The sequence below is a fragment of the Drosophila suzukii genome (assembly GCF_043229965.1).
Source record: "Drosophila suzukii chromosome 2 unlocalized genomic scaffold, CBGP_Dsuzu_IsoJpt1.0 scf_2c, whole genome shotgun sequence".
Lineage (NCBI taxonomy): Eukaryota > Metazoa > Arthropoda > Insecta > Diptera > Drosophilidae > Drosophila > Drosophila suzukii.
Window position 1 is genome coordinate 2,645,566 of NW_027255896.1, and position 15,907 is coordinate 2,661,472.

At 41.9% G+C, this 15,907-nt stretch overlaps 1 protein-coding gene across 3 annotated transcripts in view; it reads right to left on the reverse strand.

Moving 5' to 3' along the window:
* LOC139353985 (tyrosine-protein phosphatase non-receptor type 21-like) overlaps window positions 1–15,907 on the reverse strand; it is a 358,621-nt gene that overhangs the window by 601 nt on the left and 342,113 nt on the right. For 2 of the 3 annotated variants that reach the window (XM_070998186.1, XM_070998183.1), the window contains one exon: window positions 24–347. In XM_070998186.1, the coding sequence (XP_070854287.1) occupies window positions 24–347 (324 nt within the window). Of the gene's footprint in view, window positions 1–23; window positions 348–15,907 lie in introns of those variants that run through there. The other variant, XR_011605043.1, reaches the window with a different exon arrangement.

A 15,907-nucleotide genomic window follows, 5' to 3' on the forward strand; every position in this document is an offset into this window, starting at 1 on the left:
AATATATCCATTTTTTATCGCACCTCGTTATGATTCAGAGTGTAGAACAAAAGATCCGCAGTCAGGGTCACTCCCGAACGACCACCTCCCTCCATGCAATGTAAAAGAACCGGTGGGTTTGTGTTGTGCCCCGGCGGAACTTCTTGTGTGGATGCGAGTCTTACGGAGCTCAACTCTTCTAGAAAGCCGAGAAAGTGATTTACGTCACGCGGACAATTTTGCTCCGCCCAGTCCGCATACTGCAGATACCAGACAGAACGGTATCGACGTGATGGTACGTGGTAAAGACGCAACTTTATGGTGGTGCAACGATCGGTGGCTTGTGAGAATTCCTGATATACTTGAAACTGCAAATTAAAAAAGACATTTATAAAAATTTTCACAAAGAGAGAGAGAGAGAGGAGAGTGCCTCGACTATCAGATCCCCGAAGCGAAAAATCAAGGGTGTTTACATTTTCATCTAATTTAATTTTATCCACTTCCCTTATATCTTCTGGCTATAACGCCAGCAATTAACGGGGTTATAAAGGTCAAAAAACAGTCGCACTTTTGGAATTTAAATAAAAAAAAAACAATAAAAAAAAATTAAGGAAATGTTCATCCGTAGGGTAGTGGCAACAAGTCTTCTAATAATAGGTGGTTTGTGGTGAACATCATAGCGGATCGAAGCCATTCTTTTACATTTTCAAATATTTTATATTTAAAAAAATATTTTATTTGTATAAATTGCTTTTTATACCCGTTACTTGTAGAGTAAAAGAGTAAATAAAATTCGTTGGAAATTATGTAACAGGTAAAGAACAGCGATTCTGGCCCTTAAAAGTATATAAATATTCTTGATCACGATCACTAGCCGAGTCGAACTAGCAAGGTCCGTCTGTACGCCTGTCTGTCCGTTAGTATGGACGCTAAGATCTTGGAAACTATATAAGCTGGAAAGTTGGTATTTGACATGCAGATCCTTAGCAGCTACGCCCACTCTACCGCCTATAACGGTAAAGCCCGTGTAGCGCCAACAATTTTTAGTATTTTGTAAAAGTTGAAATGGTATTTTGTTTTGATTATCAATTTCTATCTTTATGTCAAAATTTTTTCAAATTGTACCATCCATTAAAAGTAAAAGCGAATTCTTAATTTTATCTTAACAGGGACTATACTTACTTCAAAGATAAATTTTTAATATATATGCCATGAATATACCCCACTATTTTATTGAACAACTATTACAAACGTTTAGATTTAAAAATACACAGTACACTTTAAGATTGTTTATGTTTTGCAACCATACATTAATAATATGTTCTCAGTCTATTTTATAATTTGTGTTCATACCCAAGGGTGCTCAACATGCCCAGCACCAACAAATCAAGCAGTTGGGAACGGTACCAAGCGCTCAGTAGCACCCACTGCAGATTGAAGTTGCTGATCAACATATTATATGTCTCACTAACTAACCGTCTCAGCGACTCAACGGTACACTACACTAACCCGCCAAGGCAGTCAGCACATTTTGCAGTGTTATCCATAATCTAAATTCCCTGACCTACTCCAGAATATAGCTTATTTCACTAATCATTACACCAAACTTCCGTGTTCCAAGAAGTATATAAGCATGTATAAAATTAAGAATAAATCATAATAATAAATCAGTTGTCAACGCAATTCATAAATCCGCGGCTCTATTTCCTATATCTGGAAATAGGGCTCGTAATATATTGGGTGGGCAAGAAAGTCATGTCGTTTTTTTTAGTAATCGTTTTTAATCTAATTTATTTACGACTAATCGTAGCACCAGGGTCACACTTTTTAGTATCGTTTTAAAGCTTATTGTCTTAGGTACTATCGACGAAAATTTGGTAATTATTCGATAACATTTGTGGAAGCTATAGCAAATTAAACATGGAGGACCAAAGTGAGCATTTTCGGCATATTTTGCTTTTTTACTTCCGAAAAGGAGAAAAAGCGGTCGAAGCTCGCGAAAAATTGTGCGAAGTGTATGGTAAAGATGCCATGAGTGATCGCCAATGTCAGCGCTGGTTTGCCAAATTCAGGCTTGGAGATTTTGGAGTTAAAGACGCCCCACGTTCTGGTCGACCATCGGCCGTTTTTGACGAACAAATTCAGGCTTTGCTGGAGGAAAACCGGCGCTATTCAACGCGGGAGATGTCAGAGAAGCTCAGTGTGTCGCATACAACGGTTGAAAACCATTTGAAGAAACTTGGCTACGTAAGCAAGCTCGATGTTTGGGTTCCGCATAACTTAAAGGAAATTCACCTAACTAAGCGTATCAACATCTGCTATTCTCTGCTGCAACGGATTAAAAACGATCCTTTTTTGAAGCGGATCATTACTGGCGACGAAAAGTGGGTTGTTTACAATAATGTCCAACGAAAAAGATCATGGAGCAAGAAAGATGAGCCAGCCCAAGCCACATCAAAGGCCGATATCCATCAGAGGAAAGTTATGCTGTCTGTTTGGTGGAATTGGAAGGGTGTAGTGCACTTTGAGCTGCTGGGACGGAATGAAACCATCAATTCAGATGTGTACTGTCGCCAGCTATCCAATTTGGCGGAAAAAATTAAAGAAAAGGAGCCGGCACTAGCTAATCGCAAGGGTATAGTCTTTCACCATGACAACGCTAGGCCCCACACATCTTTGGTCACTCGGCAAAAATTAACGGAGCTGAATTGGGAAGTGCTACCACATCCACCTTATAGTCCGGACTTAGCACCTTCAGATTACCATTTGTTTTGCTCTCTTCAAAACTCTTTGAATGGTAAAAACTTTGATTCAGATGAGGCTGTCGAAAACCACTTGTCTCGATTCTTTGCTGGAAAAGACCAAAAGTTCTTCGAGCGCGGAATTATGCAGCTGCCCGAGAGATGGTCATTAGTGGTCGAACAAAACGGCCAATACATAATTGATTAATTATAAGTCCTGATATAAATAAATCATCTTTGAAAATATTGAAAAAAAACGACATGACTTTCTTGCCAACCCAATACTATCTCAACCTCAGCGCAGTTTCAGCATTGCCTGTGGCGTCGCAGAAACCATCGATACCACATCAAAGCGTCCCCGTGCCTGCGACAAGTGCTCATTACCCCTTTTTCCCGCGGCGTGACCCAGAAGTGTCTACTTCGGTTAGGCACAAACGTGATCCTTTACCAACAAAGGTAACCCCCCAGCAACCCCCTTCCAACCAAAAAGCTGAACATCTAACTGGTGAGAAGTACCTTTAAGTTCACACTACATCCACCCGCCCTAGGAACCATAGCTCATCCAGCTTCACAGGATACTCAGCTTAGTCTGGCTTCACTGGGTACTTAGCTTAATCCAGCTCCACAGGATTCACAGCTTCATCCAGATCTACAGGATACTCAGCTCATTCAGCTTCACAGGACTATCAGCCTAATCCAGCTTCACAGGATACGCAGCTTGATCCAGCTTCACAGGATACTTAGCTTAATCCAGATTCACAGGACTCACAGCTTCATCCAGCTTCACAGGACCCACAACTTTATCCGGCCTCACAGGACTCTTCGTTTCCAAAGCACGAGTTTTAACTTATCCCATTGTGTCAACTTCATTCATAAAGGAAACAAGTCACACAAGAATCGATTTACACAATCGATTACTAGACAACCAAAATGAGCTACAAGTACAAATCCAACAGTTCATAAAGAATTATGGCAAGGATTCGGTCAAACGAAGCCACCGAGACGCCTATTATCTATAATCAGTTAAACGATCTCTGGCAGCAGTTTTGCGACCTAGATGAAGAAGTCGAACAAGCGGCATTACCACTATATGTGAGTATGCCTACCGACTAACAGGATTAACGGAGTTGGTCGAGAAATATCAGCAGGTATTTAAAGACAACATTGCGTCAGCAAGCCGCCCTCAAAAGGCACCTCGGCGGATCCAGAACAACCCAAAGGACCCGTTAGTCAAGCAAATAAAGAGTGAGTCATCGATCGACGCGGTTATCTGTCAAATAAAGAGACGATGCAACGAATTAGAATCATCTCTAATTCTGGCGTCCAATGCGCACACGGTCACCCCAGCCCTACAACGACACCTGGAGATTCAATGGTAACTATTGATACAGACCCAAGAAGATTTCAATAATACGTCTGGAGCAAAGGCAGCCGACAAAGAAGAAGTTTGTCAATTCCAGACCCTATAAGATGAATATAATATGACCTTGCTTCAAGATAACGACGCTCCAATGAGCCTAAGTCTATCTCTACCGCCAATCAGTATTGGGCCCGGTTTCACGAATTATTTATGTGGAATTAGAGCATAAAAAACCAAACTCAAGGCTCACTCAGCGGTGACGCAAAAGCCAGGTACTAAAACGGCAAGATATTAGTCTTTGCTGCAATAGGAGAAATCGTCGATAATATGAACATTAACGGGTCTGCACAACAGCTTCGAGCACTACATTACTCAGTGCGAAAGGCTTTAGGTACCCTTAAAAATCTCGATATCAGCACAAAATTCTGTGATTCAATATGTTTTATTATCAGAAGAAAACTAGACCAGCAGGCTCCAGCTGCACTGGAAAATTTCTCTTTCTTGGCGTTGCCAGAAAAATATGCATGTTCAGAAAATTTATAGCATAGTACATTTTGGAAACTATATAAGCTGGACATTTGGGATTTGGCATGCAGATTCTTCAGCAGCCACTCCCACTCTAACGCCTATAACGGTTAAGCCCGTGTATTTATAATATTTTGTAAAAGTCTATATGGTATTTCGCTTTGATTATCAATATCCATTTTCATACCAAAATAAAAGCGAATGCTTAATTTTACCTTAACAGGGACTACGTTAATTTTAAAAGTCAATTTTGAATATTTGTGCTATGATTACAGCCGTTACTTAAAATAAAGAGTATACCAGGTTCGGAAAGTTCGGATTATTATAATTATTACAAACGTTTAGATTTCAAAATACATAATACACTTATAGATTGTTTATGTTTACCAACCACACACTAATGTTGCCAGAAGCATAAGCAGGTTAGAAAAATTAGAGCTAAGAGAGAGCAAAGTACGTGGCTAACCTAAACTACTGAATAATTAACAATTTAAACTATTTGTCATTTGTGTCTTCCTCTGTCCTCTACGGAATATATTTCGTTCAGTTAATATCGAACAGAGTCGGCGGAGCATACTGAGATGCAATTTTCTCATTTGTCGCTTGGTTTATTGGATCCACCGTTCTTTAGGCCCCAACATATTGACTCCTTATAGGTGCTAGCTTGTTTTTTGAACTGGTTTCGAATAGATTTGATCTTTGCTTTAAAATTCGCGATTTGGCTGGGTGGTACCTGGCGGTTGTCAACAGTGTAGCAAAACGACTGTGCTTGCACCTAAATCTTTATCGCAAACGTTTTTGCTGAAACGTTATCAGAGATGTCGATTGGGGAGAGCATTTCAAATGCAATTTTTTTGTCTATTATGATGGTTTAGGCGAGTCATATTCGCGAGGTTTTCGGCGTTTTCTCAATTTGGAGGGGAGATTGGAGCGTCGTCTTCAACTAAAGGCGGAGTACTCAGGGTAATGAATATTGTTGTAGAACTAAATCAATAAACAGATGCCAAAAAATTTTGACGCCCCATTTTGTCCTAAACAAGGACAACACAGCAAAGCTTCGAGCGGTGTTCGAAGGCTCGGCATCAACATCGTCTGGATTTTCACTCAGATATCAACTGAACCGGATAGCTAATTACAGTGCATCTTCTCGAGAGACTTGCGGCAGGAGGATTTGCCAATCTAAGGACTTGACACTGTAACGTACGAAACATGCCTTTCTTGGCATTAGGTGTAAGCACCAATCGGCTGAGGACAAGAATGAATCCTTTTCAATTGGCTCAGTAATCCTAAAGCCCGATTTTTACGGCGACGTAATGACTGGGGTGGATCTGTGGAAGAAGTTGCTGAAATCATGAGGCAGACATATGGATTTTTTTGAGAAGGGCAACTTTCAGATCAAAAAGTGGTGCTTCAACGTTGTAACCTTGCTAAATGGTGTTCTAGGATAAGGAGACCCTACTGAAGTTCCACGATGGAACTGACTGCACAAAAACAATTGGCTTATCGTGGAATCATGCATCAACCGAGATTCTCTTCTCTGTTTTGCCAAAGGAGCTGTCTACAAAGCCAACAAAGCGCTCTTTGTTGTCTATAATTGGTTTAACTGGGCCGGTCATAACAAAGGCGAAAATATTTCTAGAACTTTTGTTGAAAGAGCAGCTTTATTGGGATGAAAGCTTACCAGCTTCTCTTGCAACCGATTGGATAGCACTTTGCGATAATTTGTCAAACTCTAAGCCTTTTTCTTTTTCCACGCATTGTTCTACTTTCAGATTCAGAAGTAGAAATCCATGAATTCTGCGTTGCCACCGTTCATGTCAATGTTGCATGCGCTTTCGTCGTATCGAGAGCCATTGAAACAACTCGCTTTCTTCTGCTGTGCTCCATATCACGTGTTGCACCATTAAAAGCAATCATTATCGCAAAACCGTAGCTTTGCGGAAAAGATCCACCTCAGTTTAACGTCTTCGAATCAAACAGAGCATATAGCATTCAAAAGCTAACAACACAAATGGAGTGGAGGTACGTCTCAACGAAGTTGAAGACTGCAGACATTCTGTCGAAGGAAGCCTTACTTTCGGTTGTGGTTGTGGTTCCATGAGCCAGACTTCCTTTTGAAGGACAGTTGTGTATGGCCCATGAAAGGCACTACTGATAGAGCTACGCAAAAGAGTTCGTCTTGCAGTTCGTCGGTTCTTGGACTTAACAGAAGATCATAAATTCGCCAACTCTTTCTGCAAATTTCAGTGCACATTTGGATAAGTTTTAAATTTCATCAAAGCACACAAAAAAAAAATGGGTTTGTAAAATTTACCAATGCAGATGGTTTAGTAACTATAAAAAATTTTACCTAAGTATTATATATAGTTATCCTAACGTAACATCTTCCACACAAAAGTATGCAACAATAACATTGTTGTTGTTTTAAATTCCCAACTGGGTATAGCGTCTCGTACACCTAGACTTTCAAGCAATACACTAAAAAGTAAAGACTTTACATAAAGAAAATATTCTGTAAAGTCTTCAACATACTTTCATACTAGCTGAAAATCACTGAGCAAATTTCAAATTAAATTTCGAAATACCTTTTTTTTATTTTGCTTATAGCCGTGCTACAGTGACGTAAGTATGAATTGAATTAATATTTTAATTTAGATTTACTATAAAAAATGCACTTAACTATATTTTATGGGTTGAATCTTTAAGTATGTACAATCCATGCGTTGCGTCTATTTCAGCATTTTTTGTAGCTACAGATCTATTTTTATGGTAGCTCTTACGTTTACGTATTAAGTAAGAGAAACTATTTTTATATTGGTCAATCTTACCAATCGATTTTTTTTGTCGAGTCTAGTGGATTAGCAGTAGCGTATATTACTGGAGATACCAAGATGTTCATACGTTGGATTCAACAAGTGAATTTGTGTTTTAACTACAAGTCTGTAAGTGACAGTGAGCGTTTACCTTTGTCCAGCTCAAAATTTTCGATCGATCCATTCGTCGACTAATTTCGAATTTTGCGGGTCGGTGGAAGACCTTGACTTCAACGGTCAGTATCCGATCATACTCCCGAAAAGTCATCATGTGACTCCTTCATGAGCGAAATTTTCATCCTGGGCTACGAGCGTTAGTTGCAGTCATTTGGTATTAGTACTTTAGGAAGATCTTTGCAAGCGTCGCGAGCATTAGATCTGAGCTAGACCGCGTCTGCGCCAACAAATCATGCCTGACTTACCGAAGAAGAGGGTGGATGACTCATCATACTCTTTCATGATCTCTGGATTAGATTTTTGCGGCCCCTTTTCCTATAAAAGCGAAGATCGAACTAGGCCACCAATCAAATAACATATTTGCGTAATAAATTCTTTCACATAAAGGGCTGTGCGCTCTTTGCGCACTCTTGTCACATTACTGAAATCATTAACTCACGCCCATTACTCCCAATTACAGGACATCCACGTGAGTCTTGCAGCTGCCCCTAAAATTCCCTTAAGAGTAAGCTGATACACATCGACGAGCCAGAAAATCACAGACGTGCTGGCTATACCCGAATGAACTTCATCCTGCCAACTCTGTCGTTATCAATTACAGGTATAATTTATAAAAGCTTATACTTTTTGGCACCTAAAAAGTCGGCTTTAGTTTAGTTCATCTAATTCTCGATTTAGTTAAACACAATAAGTTAGTGTGACTCACTTATACGTATGACCCTTTCTGTTTATCTTTACCTTTAATTATACCCTTGCAGAGGGTATTATGATTTCAGTCAGAAGTTTGCAACGCAGTGGGGGAGACGTTTCCGACCCCATACAGTTTATATATTCTTGATCAGCATCACTACCCGAGTCGATCTAGCCATGTCCGTCTGTCCGTCTGGCCGTCAGTTTTAAAGCTATCAGGCTGAAACTTTCCCAAAAGTCTCATTTATTTTGCAGGTAGTATATAAGTCGAAGCCAGCCGGATCAGACCACTATATCTTATAGCTCCCATAGGAACAAACGGAAAAAAATTTTTCATTATTTATTTCTTTGGTGTTTTTAACATATAAACTCCTATGCTTGGAAATAACATTTTTAAATTAGTTTTGAATTGCGTATATAATTTTATAAAAATCGGACGACTATATCATATAGCTGCCATGTGAACGATCGGAAAATTGGTGGGAAAATAAAATGAAACAAATTATAATATAATATAATATAATACATATATTATTTCCGAGATCTCAGCGTTCATATGGACAGACGGACAGACGAACCTGGCTAGATCGACTCGGCTAGTTATCCTGATCAAGAATGTATATAGTTTATGGGGTCGGAAATGCTTCCTGTTACATACTTTTCGACGAATCTAGTACTCTACGAGTAACGGGTATAAAAATAGGAAATAAATTGTGGATGGGGAAGGTGATAATATATTAATATTTTCATATTATTCGTTGGATTCACTTTTCGGGAACAAATAAATTAAATATATTAAGCATTAGTGAGTTTAAAACAAAATATTTTTTAAAGGAAGTGCATGGAAACAGATAGGACTCCCAAAAAAGAGCTAGCACCTCCCTTTAGCATATGTAGCCTTTGCCAAAGTACTAAAGAGACCCAGGATAATTACACCACAAAGTGTGGGTACGATTCCCACAAAGCTTGCATTAAACCCCATTTTTCAGCATCGCCAAACTGTCTAGTTTGCCAAAAGCGGTGTTTTTCCCAGAAGCTATCCCAACAGGCTAATCTTTCACTCCAAACGCGTCAGCAATCGTTGTTCGTATCATCAAGCGAAGTAACAGAAACAAAAGCAGAAACATAGGAAGATTGTCCAGGGACACGTTCGAAACAAAATCCTGAAATGAGAAGGGCAAGCGAGGAAATTCCAGCTGCTGTAGAAGAGATGCAAAACAATCTACTAAAGCAGTTAACGGAGGAAATGCAAGGAGTATTCCACTAGCAAGCGTCGGCGATTACGTCACCACCCCCTCTCCTCAAAAAAAACGTGGACATACAATTAAAACATAATGGGCACCCAACTTTAATACCGAACCCACGACACAAAAATATGTAAGTGGGCTGGACAAATTACGCTCAATTACACATACAGGGAAATAATAAATAATAATCCCTAAAAATTATTTACCCAAAATTTTAACATATGCAGCTTAAATAAAAGTAATCGTAAATATGACTTACATATAAAGTGAGTTAATATCAGCCGTCTTTGAATAAAATTTTTCGGACGCCAACCATCCGGTATTAATATAAACATTATAACATACAAAATTACTTTTGTCGAATTAAAACATTCGGCCTCCCAATAACTTGTGTTTAGTGTCAACCAGTTAGTGGCTCTCTGAGTATTCCGGGCCCATATAGGAAAACTAAAATCGATTTTAAAAGTGATATTGAAGAGGAGTTAGTCCGAGAGCCCCGTGGATATCAACCAGCACGGGCACAGGCAGAAAAAAACACACATACTATGAACGCGGCACAAATAGAGGCATTAATTCAGGCCGCATTAACAAATCAAGAACTGAGGCTCAGAGCCGAATTCGCGGGTCAGATCAGTGCCGTCAACAGCTTCAGAGTTTGCGTATAGAAGCGCCAGAGGTAGAGTCCTACCAGAGGGTAGCGGTAGTACCGGGAGCACCACAGTGCGATATATTATTACACATAGTGAAGTCGATTCCAGATTTTACTGGTGTACAAGATGAGTACGTGGCACGGAGGCATTTGCCACCGATACCTATGAATTATTTGAATCTTACCAGCGCAGTAGCGCGCATTACCAAACCGTTATAATTATTAGGAACAAAATTAAGGGACCAGCGAGCGCGCTGCTGGTTTCATATAATTCAGTGCTTAATTTTAAAGCCATTTTAGCTAGATTAGACTGCTCCTACGCAGATAAGACACATTTTCGCCTATTACGGCAGGGACTTGAGTCGGTCCGTCAGGCGACAAAGCCCTAATGCAGTAAATTGACCCTCGTTACAAACAAAATTGTCATGGCAAAGGGCTGTTGTGTTTTCAGCACAGCTAAAAAACCTGGCAACAGCACTGACATTAGCTAGAGAGGCAGAGACCGTATTGAACGAAGTATGTTCGCGGACACATATGCCAAGGCGGTTGGGCAAAGAAATCAGAATTCTGATTTCCACAAGGGCAAACCCCGAGCGCCTGAAACACAAGGGAAAAATCCCGGTGCCGACCGCAGCCCAGAAAAATACCTATTTTTTCAAAAACCAAACAAGTATCAAAACAACGATTCATGGCGTTAGCAAGGCAACTGGGTAGATCAGGGCAAACAAAATCAGTCCCGGGAACCAATGGACATAGATCCATCATCCTCTTAATTTCGACATCCTACAAATTTTAGGCAAGGAAACAACACACAATTCCAAAATTCGTAGGCCCCAAAAAGACCAAACTCTTCGGAGAGACTGACTGGCCAAAGGCGCCAGCGGGTTAACAATGTCGAGCAAGCCTCCAGTACAGAAGAAACTCAAGATTATGACAGTGACTCATTTGACTGCATTGACCTCGTTAATTTTTTAGATGAAGGACCGGCTTGCCCTTCATTGAGCGAAGGCTGACGGGGAGAAGTATGAAAATTCTCATAGACACCGGAGCGGCAGAGTTTGTAAACCCCCTAAAGGAGCTGAAGAATATAATGCTTGTCGACTCCATATTCACTGTGAGTTCCATTCATGGCTCCAGTAAGGTAAAAGAAAAGTGGTTAATTCACATATTCGACCTAAAGGCTCAATTTTTTTACTTGATACCATTAACACGTTTGATGCCATAATAGGTTTCGACTTGCTAACGCAGGCCGGAGCGGCATTAAATCTACGTAACAGCGTAATCAGGTATGGAAACATATCTGAACAGCTTAAATACGCTACCTTTTAAAACCTCTATCCTTCAACTCGGGTACCATAACCTCATTATTGAAAAAGCATTGACATTATTAATTCCCCCCTTTACACAGCAGCTCCAACGGATATGACTTGCACTCAGCCAGTGACGATCAGAAATTGGCAGTAATAAGCAATATTGAAAATGCACAACAGGCCAATCTAGATAGGTGCAACCCTACTAGACAAAACCGAATTTTTGAAGTAGGAAAAAAGGTTTACCTCAAAAATAACAGCAGGTAACATAAACAAACTAACCGCAATGTACACAGAAGAGCGTGTACAAGCAGACATGGGAACATGGTCCACATGGACAACCTTAGATAAAATCCCTCTCAATTTTTCTACTGTATTTTCTTACACCCACGTTAGCATACTTTCCCCATATTAGGCACATTAGATTTAATCTTTCGCCTTCTTACAGGATCGCGGGAATTATAATGATAACGTTAGCTATAGTTAACGCTTGAGTGACGGACTACTCTCATGCTCAATATATCCCAATTACGGACGGAGTTGCACTGGTGTGGGAACAAGCTTGCTTCGACACTCAAGCAATTTGTCCGAATTTTCAATCATAATAGAAGAAGAAAGCTAGGTTATCCGATTTGTTCCCAGAATCACATATGCGAAAATTGTTAGACGTCGATAGAAACCATATAAGAAGTTTATTGTCTGTATTAAAAATACACCATAGGATAGCCAGGAGCCTAGACTTTCTAGGCACCGCGCTTAAAGTAATAGGGGGCACTCTGATGCGGCCGATTTCGAATTGCTTTTGTTGATCACCCCACAGAGGTCCCCATCATTAGACTAATAGCTCGGCTGAGGAATTTGTGAGATGGTTCCAAAGTCGCCTAGCTGGGGCAACCGAGCGGGTCGCAGGTTGCGGATAGCGGACGACCTGTTTCAAGGCCAACTGTAAATAAGCTGGTGGGAGAAGTCAAACACGGAATCGTGGATGGAAACCCCAACAAATAAACAGTCCCGGACAGCCAGCGGCCAGCGGACTGCAACCCAGACTCTGCGCTCTCATGCCAGGAGCAACATTGCCACACCTTCGCCTGAATGGCTAAGGAAGGTGGAATGGGTAAGGAAGGTGCTTCCTAATTACGGGCATGATCCAGCCATCGGTCCCTTTTGCCGAGGTCATTAAAGACTGAGTCTTACTTGGTCTCACAGACCGAGGCAATCCGAACGGCCGGATTCCCAGGAATAATTGGAAGGCAGTGGAGTCCCAGCCTTCCCTCATGCGCATGGTGTGGGAGAAGCCAGGTACATCGCCCTGGTGCATGGACGCGGGCTGGTACCAGGGCAGCGTCAAGGTGGTGGCGTGTGATAGTCAGCGGTGGGCTGACTTATACAAACAGGCGACGAGCAAGCTCGGTGAGGTCTACGAAGGGGCGAACATTGTCACACTAGACTGGTGTGATGTCTCCAGAAGAAGTCGCAGGCACCTGGTGGGCCAGAGGACGGCTACTCTACCGATTCGTCGCTGAGCAGAGAGATGCGAGCGCTTGGACCGGCTATCGAGGACGTGGACCTCAGCGACACAGAGGAGGCCGACGTCAGTTTTGTGGAGATTGCAGCTGTAGATGTCAATAAGACTGCAACAAATCAACCTACACCACAGTAAAGCAGCGTCTGCTGTACATAAACCTTTGGTAGTAGGAGGCAAGGTTGCTGAACTAGGAACAAAGGAATACAAGCTAATGCTTGACCCCAAAAAAAGTTAAATTCGAACCTGCATATTAGCCAAAAGGCATCTTAGTATATTTCTGCCTCGCAATAACAGCAACGGAGATAACACCGGAGTAAGCCTGGAGCTGCAAAGTGGCTCTATAAGGATACTATCGGCCTACTTGGCCTTTGAAAAGTAAAACCCCCCAGATGCGCTGGTCAGAGGACTGGCAGAGGAATGCGAAAAGCTCAGGAAAGGTTTGGTAATAGACTGTGACGCCAACGCCCATCACACCCAGTGGGGTTGCCCAAACAACATTCGCCCTTGCCGGTCAGCTTCGCTAACCCCAGGCGAGCCGACTGGCACAGCTACAAAGAAGTTCTGACCATGGAAGCGTCAGAAAGCATTACAAACCCACAGGGGCTGGACGGAACAGTAAATAAATTCACAGAGGCATGCAACACAGCCTTCAAAGTTGCATGCCCCACAGGGAAACCAAGGGGATGGAAAAAAACCCCCTGGTGGACCCAACAACTATCAATCCTCAGAACCAACTGCAGATGCCTGTTTAACAGAGCAAAGGCGGGAAATAAGGACAATAACTGGCAGAACTACAAGTATGAACTACCATCTTACAAAAAGGCCATTAGAAGAGCAAAACGAACTGCATGGCAGACCTTCTGCTCTGAGATAGAAAAAACGACTGATGCCGCCAGGCTCAGAAAAATACTCTCTAAGACAGGTGCCCCTTTGGGCTATCTTCAGAAAGCAAACGGATCATGGTCAGACTTCAATAAAGAGTCCTAAAGAGAGCCAACAAACATGTCATCCTCCTGAAAGAGGAGCAGGAGAGGGAATCGAATTAGATCCACTCCTATCAGACTGCAACATGTAATGGTCCATTCATAGTTTCAAACCATGCAAATCGCCGGGATCGGACGGGATAACACCGGCTCACATCCAACAAGCAGGACAAATAGCCATAAACTGGTTGATGAAAATCTTCCAATCCATCCTGGCGGTAGGAGAACTACCAACAGCATGGCAAGAAGCGAAGGTGGTTTTCATTCGCAAGGCAGGGAAGGCCACTCACACCACAGCAAAGAATTTTAGTCCAATAAGCCACATCACTCCTGCTTAAGAGCTTTAAAAGAATGATAAGCCTACACATAAGGGCCACCATAGACCCGACACAAATATCAGAGGCACAACACGCTTATACCAAAGGTAAGTCAACCGAATCGGCGCTACACTTGGTGGTAAGAGTGCATCGAGAAATCACTCATCATTAAGGAATACACACTGACCGCCCTCCTGGACATAGAAAAAGCCTTCAATAACGTGCTTTCCACTGCAATAACAGTGTTTGTGCCTAACCAAAGTAGACACTTCCGGGTCACACCGCGGGACAAGTGGGTAATGAGCACTTGTCGCTGGCACGGGGACGCTTTGCTGGCAGGACGATCGCGTCGCGGCAACGGTAACGATGGTTACTGCGATGCCGGACCACAGGCGATGCGGAACTGCGCTGAGGTTGAGCTAACATACGGTAGCTGCTAGTGGAGAGAGTGTATTACGAGCCCTATTCCCAGAGGTAGGAAGTAGAACCGCGGAGTTATGAGGTGTGTTGATAACTGCTTTATTCTTCATTTGATACCTGCTTATATACTACTTGGAACACGGAAGCTTAGTGTAATGATTAGTGAAATAAGCTATAATCTAAAGTAGGTCAGGGAACTATGATTATGGTGCAGTTGGCTCGGCTAAAACTGCAACATGTGCTGACTGCATTGGCGCGTCAGTGTACCGTTGAGTCGGTGAGAAGGTGAGTTAGTGAGATTTATAATATGCTGATCAGCAATTCTCATATGCAGTGGGTGCTACTGATCGCCTGGTACTGACACTGCAACATATGCTGACTGCATTGGCGGGTCAGTGCGCCGTTGAGTCGGTGAGACGGTGAGTTAGTGAGACATATAATATGCTGATAAGCACTTCTCATCTGCAGTGAGTGCTACTGAGCGCCTGTTACTGTTCCCAACTTGGTTTCTGCTTGATTTGTTGGGTGTGGTCATGTTGAGTACCTTTGGGTAGGAACAAACAGAATCTCTCACAAAACTAGGGGTTGAGCCGCCATTGGTGAGGTTGATCCATAAATTGCTGATAAGCAGAATGGTCGCAGCCACAGTAGGGACCTCAACCCAGACTAGACTAGTGAACAGAGGCACCCCGCAAGGAGGTGTACTATCACCCCTCCTGTGGAATATCGCAGTAAATAAACTACTGCGGATTCTGGAAGGAGGAGGTGGTAAGGTTGTGGCATACGCAGACGACGTCGCCATCATCTTTAATAAAAAATATATACAAACACTTTGCGATCTTATGACCGCTAAACTTAAAATACTGTCGGAATGGACAATAGCGAACGGACTTGGGGTAAATCCCTCGATAACGGAACTTGTTCTATTTACGTATATATACAACATTTTACAACTCAACCCACCCATTCTAAACAATTGCAATCTCTCTTTTAGCGATCACGCCAGATACTTGGGGTTAGTATTATATAAGAGTCTCAAATGGGGCTTAAATAAACAAGAGAGAACCAAGAAAGCGGCCATTGCACTTTACTCCCGTAAAAATGCAATTGGGCTAAGATGGGGCATGTCCTCTAGAATTATCAACTGGATATACACAGCGGTAGTCAAACC